We start from the raw sequence: 16,916 nt of genomic DNA on the forward strand, positions 1-16,916 counted from the left end.
CAAAGTCAAAGTGCTATAAAGTGCTTTAGGCTGATTTTCTAAATACGATCCAAGTTAGAGCTGGTGGCAGCTCATGGAATGCCAGTTACCCCTTGAGGATACTTTAGTGTGTACTGACTAGTGAGGATAACTGTTTTGTGCAGTTTTTAACAATCCAAGGCTCATGCTTTCACATGTGTGACATGAACAGCCAAAAACTACAGATGTAATATTGATGCAGACTATTGATTTGATTCTAAAAGGTTGATGCCAGTGCCCTTCCCCCAGTACTATCCTTTTCCAGACTAATGGGCTGTAGCATCCACAGAAATAAACAACTTCAATTCCCACTTGTCTCATTAAGTGGTGACGCTAGAAACCAAGCCTAAAATGTCTATTGCTGGTCTAACATATACAACTCATCTGTTTTGTAAAATCTGAGTCGTTCAGTTCATGTATGTAACTCCTACTCAGCAGGCGACTTGTTTGGATCATGGAAGGACTTTCGCATATTTTACTTTAGAGATGGACTACTGAACTATACTGGTGCTCAACATCTGCATACCTTCTTGCATATCATTGAGCTGATCAAGCAATATGCCAGCATATTTCTATGCTTCAAGGTCAGTAAACATCATGCATTAAGTCTAACCACCTATATGAATATAAGTTTATTAACTTCTGACTCATCTTAAACATAAGGTTCAATGGGCATCTGCGCCATAGAACCAACTTTGAAAAGCCAGATACCATTGCATCTCCATTACTTGCTGGAGTAAGGTGCAGTGCCATAGCAGTTTATGCCAGTGTCAGCTTTGGCTGCCGCAGTCCTACCCTGTTTCTTGGCTTCATGTTGTCTTCCCTGTCCCTGGTGACAGCAGTGGTGGTTTTGTAACTATGTGGTAGGCTGGTTCAGGGAGCTGATCAAGCTGAGAACTGTTTTCTTCCCTTGAGTAATGGGTTTCCTTTTGATCATGTCAGTAACTGGGTTAACCATGTTCAGTGTTGGTGGAGGGGAGCAGCAGAAAAGCAGAGACTGCAGCAACTTGGATTTCTTCCACTTGCTATTGAAAGCAGCAGTTCCTTTGTTCACTATTCTCTGGATTTATACATACGGAAACGATCAAATTGTTTCTAATTCTGAAAATGTAATATGTCTAAACTCCAAAAAATTAAATAACTAGAAGATTCTTCCCATTAACAGTGGCTTTAATTTGCTCTTAAGATTTGTTGGATTTAACTCACAAACCCAGACCAGTATGTTAGTGGATCTGCTGAACTGATTTCAGAACAGACTGGGATGCTGGATAACCATTCTTGGGAGTGTTTTGGAAGGCTTGAGTCAGTCAGAACTATTTTTTTTTTAATCTGCTCTTGAGCTTTGTCTTGATATCTTACCCGCAAACCTTACATCTTCACAGAACAACTAGAGATGGTGGTGGGTGTTTGGTGCTCTTATAATTTTCCTTTTTTTATCTTTTGAAACCAGAGAAATGGAAAAGCTTTTACTAACCTTCATGTTTAGTTATAAATTCATTATGTAATTTATGTCAGAGGAAGAACAAAATTTGTGGAAATAAGAAGCATTTTTGTCCTATTTCTATATTTCACAGATGTCCAGGATGATTGAGCTAGAACCTCTCAGTCACTTGGTCCAGTATTACCAAATGAGCTGTTCATAGCGTGTTTCACTTCCTGGCACTCAAACTGAAAAGGTGGGAATTCTTCCCCAAATGTCTATACTGTTTGAGAAATTAATAGAACCTGTGAAGTTTTTTTTTTTCTTGCAAAGTAAAAGCAACAATCCACCCTTCTTCCCTAAAGCTGTAACCTCTGAGAGATATTAGACTTGGTCCAGCTGCTTCTGTCATGAGTCATCAAATCATATAAAAAAAAAACCACACACCAAAACTTGAAGGAAACAAAGTCCAGCATTTAGCTTACATCACAGAAATGCTGCTGCTTCTAATCAAGGCCGTAGTCTTAAAAACCAGAACTCAAATGAGAGGGCACTTAATTTTGCTGTTTCTGTTGCTTCTCCCGAAATTGTTTTGTAAACTGCACTAATACAGTTCTTTCCCCTATGTAATGGGTATTTTCCCTGAAGCCCTATCTCAGCACCTCCTCTCACTGTTTTCATAAAGCATTTCTTTCACCAGTTCCACAATGAAAGAAAAGCACAGAGCCCAGGACGCAAGAGTTCGAGTTTCCCTGTGGGTTTTTGTTGAGAAACAAAATAAAGATTATAACAGCTAAGATTAAAACTGAAGGTAATACAGGTGTTGTTAGACAAATCAAAAGAAGATCCCTTTAGTCTGCAGTATAAACATTTGAAAAAGTTGAATACAGCTTTGAAAAGTCCATTTGGATTAACTTTTCTGAGTTTCTTCCTGTAATTAAACTCAACATCTAAAGGATCTTGTCTAGGCCTGTGCTCAGTTTCTTCTTTGAGCCCTTTATTAAAAATTAAATAGACGATGACAAAATGTAACTGAACTTAAAAAAAAGGAAAAAAGAAAACACCACAACAGACCACTAAGTAGTATTTTTCCAGCATCTTAATCCTACCTTGAAAATTACTGCAATGTTTAACAAGTTTAGTGGAGAAAACTTTGATCCAGTTCTTATTTGAATTTACAGCATCTGGTTGGGAGCGGGGGGAATCTCAAAGATTAGTAACTTTTCAGTCTCTAAAGATGAGATTAAGGTGTCTGTAGAAATGCCTATTCCACATATCAAATATAGTTATGAGTAATTTTACAAGTGAGGCAGAACTTCCTTGAAATAAATAAATTTTGACGAAAAGTGGCACCATAGTGTCCTCTTGTGGTCTTTTAATGTCTAAGTTGTGACACATTTTCTAGGAGAGCAACAGCAAAATTTTCAGTTGCCGTTATTGTATGAGCTCCTGTATATCGTCACCTTTTCTTGCCTTATGTTTCTCCCGGAAATGGCATATGGAGGTTTGCACGTTGCATCTCCCGTAAGTGCTTACTGCTCTGTCCCCAGTTCCTTACACGTGGGTATACGTATTGTGGGACTCTCCAAAGGACTTCTTTCAGCAACTGCTTATCTTTGTCATGGGTGAAATAGATCTTGATCTTTGTTAGTGAGAAATCTTTCCGGCCAGGTTGTCAATTTCCAGCCTGCTTTGTCCACAAGGCTGGTGTGATCCTCAGATGTGGAGAAGCAGGAATGTGCTGAAAAAGGAAGTTCACCATGGTAAAATGCTGGCCATGAACTTGCAGAACTTCTGCCAAGCCTCATGCCCAGGGAAGCTGTACCTTGGCAGTGGCAATTTTTGTTTTGTTATTTTTTCTGATGGTCAGCTCTGGGCTATTTGTCACCCAGGTTCTGCTTCGGTGGAAAAAATCTTTCAAAACAATAAATAATATTTATGGATCCACTGCTGTGCATATCCCAGCCTTTCTCTTAACACAGTTTTAGATATCTGTATTTATGCTTTTAAAAAACATGTTGACTTTAAAAATGGCAAGTATTTAATTCTTCCAGTTATCAGGGCTTTGTGCCTAACTGTATGGGCGATAACTGAGCAAGGTTTCAGTTTCCCAGAGATTTTTTACTATGTTTGATCTATGCTGTCTATAAATCTACAAACCCCTTCTCTAACTGACAACCCTATTTCTCTTCTAATTGGAATATATTTTTTTTCTGGGCGATTACCCTGCTACTAACTCAATGATCCAGGATATCTCAAAAATACTTTTCTTGTCTTATGGTTTAGAAATTTAGAAGTTTCAAAGCATAAGTTCATAGACTGTCCCATTGACAAAGAGAAGAGAAGCATCATACTGATCTGTATTAACAGAGATGCAATATGATTATAAGCTAAAACATCTGAATGTAGGTATTCTACTCAAGAAGTTTCATATATTTTGGATAAACACAGTTACAGATGTTATCTCTCAGGCTTCTAGGGCAGTGCATCCTGTGCATATATGTACGCAGGCCGCATATTGTGCCTGGGGACATAAACATTACAGTCAACAACAGCGCAGTAACTGGGCAGGTTACTCCATCAATGAGGCATTTCAAAGTTTCATTTACAGAAAGTTAATTTAAATTTTCTACAAAGCTTTTTGAGGTATCATGTTGTTATAAAGCACTCCAAACAATGTTTGGGGGCAATACAATTTTACAGATTAATTAAAAAAACAGTGATTTTCTGAACTGTAACTTCTAACGATGACACTTTTTACTTGGCCTTGGTTTTCCTATTTAGAAAAAATAAACTAGTTTATTTAAAATTAGGCATCTCCCCATGAAATTTGGGAAGTAGGGGAAATAAGAGAAGCTGTCCTCAAACACAGATGCTGGGTCTCCCTATCTGAAAACAAATGGCAAGTCGCGTACATTGAGAAGAAGCTGAAAAGATGTTACTTTTTGTTATTTGATTGAGGTTAACATCATATCTTGCATGTCCATAAGCTAATAATACTCCAGAACTCGTTTACAAGGGCCTTCCAATGTGTGTACTACATCCCTTTGTCAGGGCTGAGGCAGGCTGTTCCCTCTACTACATCCTTAAAAGCGATCACTAATGCTGGTGTTAATTCTGTGTTCACTTTCTCCTAGGATGACTGTATAAGCACCACATGAGATCCTGTGAATTGCTGTCTGTCAGGGAAGGGATTAAACACCTTGCACGAGTAAGTCAAATCTGTTTCTGCAACAGCTGATGTGATGTGCAGCCACTATCTCATGCTGGGCTGTAAATGCCAGAGCTGCTATTTTTTAATGCTTGGGTGGTGTCACCTGTAATAAGTGTTCACGGCAAACTTGACCTTGCTTGCCTGGCCTGAGGATTTATATCGGGCTCTTCGGCAGTTTACCAAACTATCCTTTTAGAAGACTCGGAGTTTCTCATACAACCTCTTTCTTTGAGTCGAATGGCAGAGTTGTTTACTGTGGAAGCATACTGGCCTTTCAGCTGGAAGCTTATACCGACTTAAGGTAGTTCACAAATACCCAGTGGCTCACTAATTAAGAACTGAACTGTGTCTTTGCTTATATGATTTGTAAGCAATAGACAACCAATTTAAAAAGCAGTTCCTGATTGTGTATCAGAGAGGAGATCATGGATTTGCTGATTTCACTGATGCTGTTAATGTACATTAGAGTACCGAAATTCAGGCCTTTTCTCACCTAGTAAGCTGTGATTCTGCTAGGCTGGTCACAATGGTTTTTGCAGTAAAACCACCAGGCTTTTTCTCAGAAGTGCAGTTTTCTCTATTGGCATGTGGAGTGTGTAGAGAGAGGGGAGAAAAAAAAAAAAGGAAATTAATGTTATTCTCTCTGCTCTTTCTTTTGTTTTCACTGACCAGTCTGTGCCCATAATGAAACCTTAATCCCAAATTCCATTTAGCTTTGTAGATAACAGGTAATTTTCATCTCCATTATTTAATGAGAGGTAGCAATGTTGTCTCAGGTAAATGCTGTAATGTTGTAGATCATCTAGTTTCATTCCAGCCTCATATTCACATCAGACAACTTTTAAGTTTATGATGGCCGCTCATACCATTCAGAAGCAATGATCAGTATTCATGGAGGGGGGAGTCAATCGCTCAGGTTGAAATTTCACTTCTTTTACAAACCAGATGCTAAAACCCAAAGTTGTTATGGGTAGATAACTTCTTATCTTTAAATACAGGCTTTCTATAAGTCAGTGAAGAACCATTGTCTTTAGACAACATAAATTTTTTGCTTCAGCAAACGTGAATAGTTTCCTAGGGCTAAATTCTCTCCTAAGACATTTGGATATCGTTTCCATTCTAGAGAGAGGAGTTGCTAGTGTGTGTGCATCAGCTTGATTTTTATTTTTTTTTTTCCCCTCATGAGGTACAATTTCAGTGCCATTGATTTCATGATACTAAAACATTTTGTGGTGGCATAGATGCATTTTTTGGTGCCTAAAGAAAGACAGCTCCTTGCCAGACCTGCTTTTAAAAGCAAGATAATAAGGAAGTGCCCAGTTTGTCTTCTTCCTGAATAAGCATGACTCCAAAAACATTAACTCTTGAGACTTATTTCTTATAATCCCTGTCTTCTTTTTCTAGGACAGCTTACTTAGACCAGACACGCTCACTCAAAAGCTTTATAAAGTGGAAAACAGGAAAGAAGAAAGCAGAAGACTAAGCATGAACTAACTTGCTTAATGGTGAGTTATCATCTGCCCTTTTTCTAGATAAAATTATTTGCCGCCTATAAATTAATACTTAATTTTCCTGTTTTCTTGGTGGACTCTAGCTTATTAGGTCATATGTATTATCAACACTAATGAAACATAATTCAATTAAAGAGGGTTAAACAGAAAATGCTACTTTTTGGCCAATTGTTCCACTTTCCACCGGGGAGAAAAATATATTGCTGGAGATAAGACAGTGGACCAAGTGGTACACTAGGATGTTTCCAGTCTGTCAGAGCTAACGCTTCTAAAATTAACAGAAATGCTTTCTAGATTATTAAAATTGGCTTAACTTGCCCAAAGAAATTGCTGGTAAAACTTTACAGACCCTAAAATGGTTACTGGGGAAAAAAAAAAATCTCGCCCTAGTTCTTCAAGATACCATGAGTTTTGAATAGAGGAAAATGTGGGATTTAACTCCTCTAAACTGATGAGGCTGTTACTGAGATACACATGACCACAAGAAGATCATTGTTTCCCTGAACAGAGCAAAGAGAGCAAAGTAAAATGTAGGTTATATGAAAGCACAGGAGTCTTAGAAGTCTTTCCACCTGTCTGATTGATATTAAGAGGTGTAATTGCTCTGGCTTTCCCCAGAGGTGGTCTACCAGCAAGTTTGTGTTAAGTGAACTGAGAGACTTGTACTCCACAGCATGGATCCTTCTTGTTTATTTCAAAACCCAACTAATTAAAAGTAGACTTATTCAGTTCTCATGAACAAAACATTCTCCCTCTTGTTTGTCTCTCTTCTGCTCGTTACACGTTTTTCTTTCTCCCAGTGACCTCGGGCTTGCTTTGTCAAAAAGGCTGGACAAATTCAGAAACCTCAGATAGGTTCTTGGGAGCACAGGAAATGTCTAGTCTTACTCTCTTCCTCTGCACTGAGCTTTATAACCTCCCATAGACTCCTATGCAATCTGAAGACAAAACTTATATCAGTACTGGATTTACTTGTCACTGTACACAGATTTCTTGATTAAGGAGTGCTTATTCAAAAATCTACAGACTAGTTTGAGCTGATATTCCATAGTAAGATGCACAGACTGTTCTCTAGAGCTCTTTTCTTACGATTACTTAATGCATTAAAAAGGGATTCTTTTGCTTTCAGGGCTAGCTTTCAAACACAGACAACAAATAGCATTGTCAACTATGAATTAAATTAGTTTAAACTCCACGTGAAGGCAACCACACACGAAATGAAGGCCAAGATAACCCATTGCTAGCACCAGCTTTTTCAAACGTGAAGGCAAAATTGAATTTTGCTCCCTCGGGGACAAGAGGTTGAGAGGCAGGCATGTCTCGGGCTTTATGGACCTGATGCCACCGAGGCGGCCGTCCCGGCTGCTGGGAGGGGTTGGCACCCCCCACTGCATCCGTTGGTGGGACAAAACAATGGTGCAACCCCGGCTCCCAGGCCCCTGCCTGAGCAGCAGGGCCACAGTGCATCTGCCCTGGCAGTCTGCTGCCTTAGCAACTGTCTACTTTGCATATAGCTAGAAATACCCTTGGCTCCAGCCAGCATTCAAATTTCCCCAGCTACTGTCTTACCCTGCGCTCCCCCCACGCCTTCTGGGCAGCCATCTTCCTGTTTCCCTCGGGCTCGCCGTTTGCCACGGTATTTCTGGGGGTTTCACGCGGCCAAAGAGAGCGAGCAAAAGAGAAACCACCCCCCCGACACCACAAGCACAGGAAGCGGGGACAGCTGCCGCATCTGAAGTTAACGATAACTCGCATAAAAACAAAGCCGCTCTGGGGGTGACAACACGCCTTTCATCAGTTCGTTGTTGATCAGCCGAAGACCAGGCTTTAGCAGTCTGCTGGGGACGTGAGAATTTTTAATTGGCGCGCTCCGCCGCTTCAAACGCCAGCAGGGCTGCCGCTTCACCTGCCAGCGTCTCACTTGCTCCCGTTTTCCCCACGCGAGCCCTCCTGGGGTTTCGCGACCACCTGGCCCCTGGCGAAGCGCACAGCACCCCCCGACGCCGGCAGCCGCCAGCGGCAGCACCGCTTGGGGGCCGCCCGGCCCCAGCACCGAGCATCGTCCCCCCCGGCATGGGCGCGGCGCGCCAACGCCCTCTCCGTATCGCTCCGGCCCAGCAGCTGGCGGGGGTCGGGGGCGGCCCGGGGCACGGCGGAGGGAAATTCCCTCCCCGAGGCGGCCCGGTGGCGCAGGCAAGGGAGGGCCGCGGGCGGAGGGGGTCCGCCCCTCCCCGCCCCGCTCCGCTCCCAGCGCGCCGCGACTCCCGCCGCCCCCGGGCCCGGCTGCTGTCACGATGACTGCGGGAGGAAGGCTCCCCCTTCCCCGCACCGCCTCGCCGCCTCCGGCCCCTCCTCCGCGCCCTCGCTGCTGAGCGCGCCCGCCCGGCGGAGCGACCCCCTCCCCCGCGCCCGGTGCTCGCTGCGGGGTGGCCCCGGCCTGCCCGCCCGCCGGCCCCGGGGGCGGCAGCCGCCGCGCCGCCTCGCCGCCCCGGCGCTCGGAGGGGAATGGGTGGAGTTGAGGAGCGCGGCTTCCTGAGAGGAAGTGACCGCACGGGGCAGGAATGCGCCGCCGGCTCCGCGCCGCGTCCCGCCTGCCTCGCTGCGGTGCCGCGGGGAGCCCTCGCCGCCCCGCCAGCCATGCCGCACTTCACCGTGGTGCCGGTGGAGGACAAGCACCGCGCCGAGTATGACAGCGTAGAAGGGCTCAGCTGGGTGGACTACCGGGAGCCGGCCGCGGCGCCCGCCGCTGGTGACTCCTACGACACCGTCAGCTCCGACGGTGAGCGGGCACGGCTGGGGCGGGGGGGCGGCAGTGCCGGCCGCTCCCGGGGGGGCCCGGGGCGAGCCTGGCTCCTCCGCTCCGCTTCGCTACCGCCGGCAGCGGTAGACAAAGGCGGGGACGCCGGCAGCGGCTCTTGGGGGCGGCGAGAGGCGCCGCGCCCGGAGGAGGAGCCGCCGCCGGGTCCGCCGGGGCGGGCGGCAGCTCCGTTGTTGCCAGGGCCGCGACGCGCCGCCGTGGCGGGGCCCGCGGGGAGCCCAGCCCGGCGCTGTCGCCGGCTGTCAGCCCTGGCGGCCCGGGCCGAGCGGCGGCAGCGCAGCCCGCGTGGCTGCGGCGGGTGCCCTGGGGATGCGGGTGGACGGGGTGTCCGGCGGGCGCACTCGGGGATCCGCCCCGGGCATTCCCTCCGCTCCGCAGCCACTTGTTGATAGCCCGGGGTGCAGCGGGGCCGGCACAGGGGGACGGGTGTTATCGTTGCTCCCACAAACTGCAGTCTCCAGAGGTGATAAAAGTACGTGGAGATACGCTTGAATATTTTCAGTGCTCTACTATCAAAATAAACCGGTGATCAAAAATTCAGTTAAATTAGCTGAATCTCAGGTTCGATTTTCTTATTTATGTCGTCTTAAAAAATGCGCGTGCCCAGCTAGATCTCCCTCAAAGCGGGCCCTTGAATACTACAGCATGTGTATTGTGTCTGTGCAGCTTTCACGACTGCTCCTGCTAGGCAGAGCTGCTTTTTGTTACTGGTTAATTTATTCCAATTATAGAAGAAGATCACGTAAGTAGGAGGGGATTTTGGGTGGTGAGAAGTATGTTCTTCAATCAGGCAGCTAATATCAGTGCTCAGTCTGCCCTGGTGTTTTGCTGTGACTTTTAGATATAAGTAATTTTAAATACAGTGAGTGTCTCTAGTGAGAAAATGAGAGGCACTTAGATTTGGAGAGAAGAGTAGTTCTAGTAAATGGATGGTTTAGTTAGCTCTTTGTGGCATCAGTTTCTTTTTTCAGCCTTGATTATGCTTGGTCTTGTCACCTGTAAAAAAAAAAATCTTCCCATGGGCTCAGCTGGTGAATCTGACTTGCCCTCTGTGAATCATGCGTGACTCTAGGCAACAAAAGAAAAATCAGTAAACACCTGACCTGTTCTTCCTTGCCTGTGCAGTCAAACTTTTCAGAATGCAAGTGTTGTTGGATGGACAGTAATCCCTGAAGGGAGCCAGCACTGCTCAGGCCTGTGCATAAGGAAGAGAAAAGGGTTAAATTGCTGAGTGATACTCAACTATCATGAGATCAAGGTCCAGTTCCTGCCTTGTCGCCTTGTTCAGTTCTCTGAATCTGTGCTTCAATCTCCAATATGTAACATTCTTTTTTTTCTTTTCTTTATGAGCATAGTTTTCAAAGGAATTTTAGATTTCATATATCAAGTAGCTTGCATAGGCCTCATGTCCATTATGTCAGTTCTTTCCAGTTCTAGCATGGGCATTTTGGAATGATGAAAGGTAGGTGCTTTTCCCAGCTTGTCTGTTACCACACATGATTTGAGGCTCTAGACCTACAGGCTGTGCAGGGCCTTGACTTCATTTTGTAAAAAAGGTCTGTTTTACTCTTGGGTTACTTAATGTACAGTTTAAGTGTATGAAAGTAACAGATGTTTTTCACCCATCTCAGCAGTTTGAAACCTTGTGGAGTTGTTTTTCCATTAGCTAGCTTTGGCCATGGGTTGGTAAGCTTGATTTGTGGAAGCTACTGCCGTGTCGGGTAAAGGAAGGTGAACTCAAACTGCCTGTCATTTGGATATGAGACTGCCTGTAGGATGTGTGCAAGCACACTTCCAGATACTCAGCTCCCCATCACAGTCTATTAGTAGCTGGCAAGATGGGATCTCTTAGGTACTGCTGTTCTGACTGCAGCACAGAACCATGCTGCTGGAAGTTAGCTGAGTCTTTTTATTTTAAAACTGGTAAGTATCTAGTAACATTGCTATTAATATATGGTAGTTAGTTCTGTTTCTGTTTGAACTATAACTGCCTTCTATTTTTTAATTTACTTTCACAGTAATTAAGTGTTGTTTCATATCCTCAGGGTGTATGTATAAAGATAGGCCATCTTGCCTACCTGTACTGACAAGCATGCTCTCCCCCACTAGCCTTTTCGATCTCTTCCTAGGTTTCTTGGGTTTATGGCTCTGTGGAGGGGAATCTGAACTCCCTTATGATATTCCTTTGGTTCTTGGTGCTTCTTTTTACATCCTATGCAGAGTATCAGAGCCTCTCATAGTAGGGATTCACTGATAATATGTCATGGTGGAGATGGGAAGCTCCTGTTGAAGACAGAGTGTCTCACAGCTATTTAGTGCTGGCTGGAGTCTGCAGAGTGGAGGAAGCCGAGTGACTCTCCAGAGCCTTCTGTGGCAGCATATTACGGGGCTCATGGAGGGATTTGTTGGTGTTAGTGATGCCCCTGATTCCAGATAAAAGGTAAACTTTGTTTGACGTGAGTGCACAGTTTCAGTGTTTTAGTTTGTGGCCCTATCAAAGTGCATGCAATTCCTATTGGCACTGCATGACTGCACACAGAGCTGCCTGAGCAATGCCAGTTGTTCAGTCTTTCCGAACAATCAAGTAGCACCACCACAGTCAGTATGAGGTACTGGTTGCAGTTGTTCTGGTGAATCTTCTCCAGGGAAGATTTTATTTTATCAGCTTGCTATTCAGAACCTTATTTAAAGACTTCTTTGGATTGCTCAGTTTGATAGGAGATGAGTTAAAGTGACTCAGTAACAGTACGGCCCTTCAAGCGTATGATCTATCATGGTAATGTAACTGTTCATAGCTGGCCTGTAACAGTGTGCAAAGTAGTGGCTTTGCTGTCCAGTGCTCCTGGCACAATCTCTTAGGCTCTTCCTTATGATTCTGACAGATTCTTATTTCACTCTGACTTTTTCACTTCAACCCTTATTTGTCATAGCCTTGTTTTTGAATATTTTTTCTGAATTTTGCTTTATTTAGGACATCAAGTGATATGGTGTCATCTAAACACTACATATGTGAAACCATTCTGAAATAGAATTTGTCAACTATTTCCATAAGAAGACGTTAGTCAGTGTGCAATAATTTTGCGTTCCCAGATAGGTGCTTTCTTGTGAATAAAATGAGCCTTTTTTTTTTTCTAAGCAGGTTCCATCAAATGCCACTGCTTGTAATAGTTTTTGACATCTTCCATTTAGAAAAAGAAGTACAAAGAATTATCCTGTGATCCTATGATAAACATGTGAGCCCTGCTTTATGGATCGGCAGGGATGAGAAATGTGTATTTGGCATCTCTTCAGTCTTTGAAATACTGCCAGCATGTTAGGTTGAGTACACAGGGTAAGAAGAGGGACAGTGGGGCCTGAATAGTGTTTAAAAACACCAAATAAACTTTGCTTTAACAGGAATCTCAGCTCCACAGTGATTGTGCACCCTGTTAACCAAAGTGCAGCGATGTCCTGTGGGAAGTTATTTATCTTCCTGTGACTTTTGTTTGTGGAAGTGAGACACTAATCAGCTTGGTGTCACTAACCAGCTTTGGTCAGCTGCCACCCTTGGTTTTTGCCAATGAATTGCTCTACTTATGTTCCAGTTATCACATGGCTAACTTTCAGCTCCGAGTTTTCTAGCTAGACTCGAGACCTTTTCCTCATGCTTACAGTCTGCATCAATATATATAGCATCCATGTGCAGCAACAGATTATGCTGATCATTTGCAATAAGCTATTTTTGAGAAGATGGGTAAAGTTCTGGTGTGATAGCAGTGCACTTCTACTTTAAGCTTCTTCCTGGTTCACTGCTTTTTAATATGTGTCGACTTACTAGTAAAGGTTTTAAGTCTTTCGCAAGACTTGAAATAAAGCTCACATAAATATGTCTGAAAATACTTTCAATAGGGATACAGAAATCATTCAAAAATTCATTTTCAAAGCGATTAGTTCTTATATGTAGGTGTTTTGTCGAAGTCCAGAGATAGGATAAAATTAGTCATGTAGTGAATTAGATACTACAGCTAAATAGGAGTGACAGAAACACGTGTCCAAATGTATTTTAGGTTATCTTAAATTCAAGAGCTTCTGCTAGCAGCAAGTGATGCTCTTACAGTAGTCATAGCACGATATTTTTGCGTAACCTCTGTAGCACGCGCATCTTCAGCATTTTTCATGTTGCCTCAAAACTGCAGAAGGAAGTCCTGGAGGAGTTGAGGCAGAAGCTCTGGATTGTTGGGAAGGAAAGGAAGTAACCTGAGAATAGAAATGCACTGATGTCACTGAACTGTCTCTTCTGGTGATTTGCTTACTATTGTCTTGCTGAAGATGGTACGGAGACTACATCTTCTTCCATTTAGTTGCATTTTGATGAGGAAGGGTTTCTTTTCTTTTCTGCTAAGCTTGGTGTGTTTCCCTCTCTACTGCGAAGTTTAATGTGTAAATTTGAAGATATTAAAGTTGTCCTGTCAGTGCTACCTATATCAATATTTGTTTCTGTTGCGAGACACTTGTAGGATACACAGCAATGTTTATAACTTGAAATGCAGATCCTGAAAGGAGTCCTAGCAACATGGTCATCCTTTTACAGTCCTTTTTTTTTTTTTTTTTTCTTTTTTTTCTGTTTGTGCAATTAGCACAGCACTGATAGCAGTGCCAAACTCTAGAATACTGTTTTCAATAATACAGGTGCATAGATAAGTGGACTCTTGCTTCAGATAAGGAGAGATAAGAGTGCAGTATGTGAAAAATGAGAGTGGAGAAGTGCTTTGTGACATGATTAGCTGTTTGTAACATTTGGGTGGCTGAAGGAGATGGTATACACTTTCTTTATAGCCTGTAAGCAAAGGAATTTTTCCAAGAAGCTCATTTTAGTGGAGTCAAGTTTCTTTTAGCAGCATGCAGTTTTGTAAGGTTTAATTCATCTATAAAAATGCTTATCTAGGAAAAGAAAAAAGTTCATGTTACTGAACAAACTGTTACTTTTGCTAAGCATGTCTCTCATACCTCTTCTAATTTGTGCAGTGATTAAGACAGAGCTGGAGAGGCTGCAGCTGTCCGGTACCAAGGGGAGCTTGGTGCCAACTGCTGGTGGCCAGGAGACAGCTAAATATAGAAAAACATGGGCCTTTTTGTGGGTTCTCTGGTATTTCAGTTATTTGGAAAAGCTCTGGGAAGGACCTTTGTGATATGTCTAAGTGATTTGAAAGCAACTCCTGTAACCGTGTATGTGTGGTTCTGTGTGTTGCAAAAAGCTAAGAGAAGATAAAAAACAACCAACCCTCTGCTGGTCTTTCGTAGGTGCTGATTTTTTGTGTTTTGGAGAACACCTGTATTAGAAGGCTAAGCAGTTGCCCATGAAAAGACATGGACTTTTCCATCTAATTCTGTGTGCAAATGCTCGCTCCTTTTGACTTGCTAGGTGCCCATTTCAAACTTGAGTTGAGGCTAAGTTTGGGGATTTTTTTTTTTTACATGCTGAAGCTATGTCTTTTATTCAATCTCTGCACTTTTCTAAAGAAATTAAAATAAATATTTGAGTTTCTTATACTGTGTTTGTAGTACATATCTCTGTCGTTATAAAATTGATCTCTGTGTGTCATTCAGTTTCCCCTTGCAAATTTCTTCAGTGTTTCACTTCCTTAAAGAAAATAGTGACATTTTGTTTCTTTTCCCAACTGCAGCAAAATTGAAGAATACATTTTTGCATGCTCTTCAATGTAAAGTTTAAATTTGGCTTTTGCTCTAAAGTTATGTAGAATGGAAATTAAGGTACTTTGCAGCCTCATTGACTAGGAAATGTAGCCAAACATAATAAATGCCGTTCACTGAAGATAAAGAACAACCACCACCTTAGGGAAGATCAAACTCAGTGATCACTGCTTTCTTTTTAAGTGCATGTGACAAAATGGGGGACACCCAGTGCCGCAGAGAGGGAAAAGCTGCATTTGGTGAGTTTTGTCTTCCAAGACCCAGTTACAGATTTACACCTCTTCTTGACTATGATGTAACGAATTATTTAATGTGCAGACTGATTTATATTACAGAAAAATTGCTATCATCACCATTATGTTGGAGCAAGATTTATTTGATCAAAGGGTTTGTCTCTTCAACCTGTTGGTTCAGGTTCTTTCTTAAATTCTTTGATCTGTGACCTGAACTATGGAGAAAAAAAATGCACCTTTTAAAGACACAGTCTAAAGCCTATTGATATTACATTTTAGGAATGTTTCTGATGTCGTTGGTAACCTTTGAATTTGAAATTTTGAATCTTTTTGTTGTACTAAGCTGATTTTTATTCTCACAGATAAGAAAGTTTCAATATTTTTTGTTGTTTGCTTTAGTAAAACCACTTTCTTAATTATTAGTTTTCAATAGGCATCTGTTTAAATGATGCCAAGTGATCCCTCAGCAATGGGTAGTACTGTTCTTGTTTTTTCATTTGAGCTGCTTTGGATGATTTCTTTCAGTATACTTGGATTTTGTCATGCGTGGAGAACTGTACCTCTTTCACAGTGGCTGCTGTAGTGAATGCTAAGCAAACAACATCTTTTTAAGCAAGCTAAGTAACGAAACACCATACTCAAAAATATTAGTCTTTTAGCAAAATCAAATATTTGACATATATTTAATATGTTCTGTCTTTAAGTATGAAAGTCTACATGACCAGGAAAAATACAGCTCTTCTAATGCATGTAGGGTAAACTTTTCTGGATTTTGGATATGATAGCATTTTGTATACTGCTGTGTGATACAGGTCACCTTTCTTCTGCCATTCTCTGCACACCTATCTGGAGGATATTTTGTAGGCTGTCTACTGCCTGTTTGTCCTGAGTGAGTCTTATTGTTTCCCCAGACTCAAACTGTCACTTCTGAACCATAGAAAGAGGTTACTGGAGTTAAAGGAGTAGCATTTTCCCTAGTAGGTCATGTGATAGGGCTTCAGATTTTGTGGTAGGTATTAGGTTTGGCCTGGAAAAGAAGACTGTTTACTTTCTGGTAGTCTTAATTCATGTCTGAGCAACAGAGGTATAGGTTAGAACAGTTCTGGGAGTACTTTTTTTTTCAAAATTTTGTTTCTATTAAAGGTACTTGGTGGATTTTTTTCTTAATCATCTTTTGATCTTCATTCTGCTCTGTAGGACAGAGAGGTGGAGTTCAATGTGCAGAATAAAGCACTAATTGCCCCAGAAGAGCTTTGACTCAGCCTATAGATGAATGTGGAAGGTTGATAACTTGGCAGTTTCACCAAATTAGCTATGCTTTGCTGACTGGAGACAGCCTAAGACTTGTCAGAAATGTAAATGAAATGGCATTTTATTGAGCAGAAGATGAGAGGCCAGTGCCAGGCTGGGCTAGGCAGCTGGGGCAAGGGGTGAGGGAGGAGATTGCTTGTACTGGTAGGGGACAGTCATCATCTCACCTTCGTACTGGTGGTCACGGTGTTCTGACAGGAAACCAGGAAGCTCATTTACTTAGAGCACAGCTTAGCAGTATTTGCAAAGGTATTCAGATTCTGTGGTTGCCTAATGTCCTCTCAAAGTTTATCCCACAGGTCCATATCCTTGAATCCAGAATGCTTAATTTGTCCCCTTCTCCCCGCTCCACCCGAGTGACCTGCATTGTCCTAGAAGCCCAACTCTTTTATTGATTGACACGTGGTGTATGATATAATTAGGATGCAATCCATCGATTACTTTGAAAATTGGAGTCAAAGCTGATGTTGGAAGCTGGCTTGCAGGGAACTGTAGCAGAGGTTGTATAACAAGATCCTGGGAGAGATGACGCAGAGCTCTGTGTTTAGGGTAGAGGCATGCTGTACTATGTATAGGTTCAAGCTAATTATGCCTGAACAAAACTGTATGTGTTTTTTTCCTACAGTCTAATTGCCAACCTTCATTTTCATCTCCTACCAGTAGCCAGCGATTTCTTGTGTTTATCTGAGGGATTTAGAAT

The 16,916-nt window shown here is 42.8% G+C and overlaps 1 protein-coding gene and 1 long non-coding RNA gene across 8 annotated transcripts in view; both read left to right on the forward strand.

Moving 5' to 3' along the window:
- The first annotated feature begins 4,618 nt into the window (after nucleotides 1–4,618).
- LOC147527750 (uncharacterized) lies at nucleotides 4,619–6,674 on the forward strand. Its single transcript, XR_015222563.1, has 3 exons — nucleotides 4,619–4,649; nucleotides 6,057–6,157; nucleotides 6,554–6,674. It is a non-coding gene; the product is annotated as an uncharacterized LOC147527750 (long non-coding RNA).
- Nucleotides 6,675–8,668: 1,994 nt separating this feature from the next.
- Nucleotides 8,669–16,916, forward strand: part of SLC12A4 (solute carrier family 12 member 4) — a 51,375-nt gene continuing 43,127 nt past the window's right edge. For 3 of the 7 annotated variants that reach the window (XR_015222562.1, XM_086620705.1, XM_086620704.1), the window contains exon 1: nucleotides 8,669–8,942. Coding sequence is in view for 6 of the 7 variants with exons in the window: in XM_086620705.1 (XP_086476831.1) it covers nucleotides 8,669–8,942 (274 nt within the window). In the remaining variant the exon portion in view is untranslated. Of the gene's footprint in view, nucleotides 8,943–9,349; nucleotides 9,724–13,289; nucleotides 13,293–14,829; nucleotides 14,912–16,916 lie in introns of those variants that run through there. The other 4 variants (XM_086620709.1, XM_086620707.1, XM_086620708.1 and 1 more) reach the window with 4 other exon arrangements.

The sequence above is a fragment of the Tauraco erythrolophus genome, chromosome 15, assembly GCF_009769465.1.
Source record: "Tauraco erythrolophus isolate bTauEry1 chromosome 15, bTauEry1.pri, whole genome shotgun sequence".
Taxonomy (NCBI): domain Eukaryota; kingdom Metazoa; phylum Chordata; class Aves; order Musophagiformes; family Musophagidae; genus Tauraco; species Tauraco erythrolophus.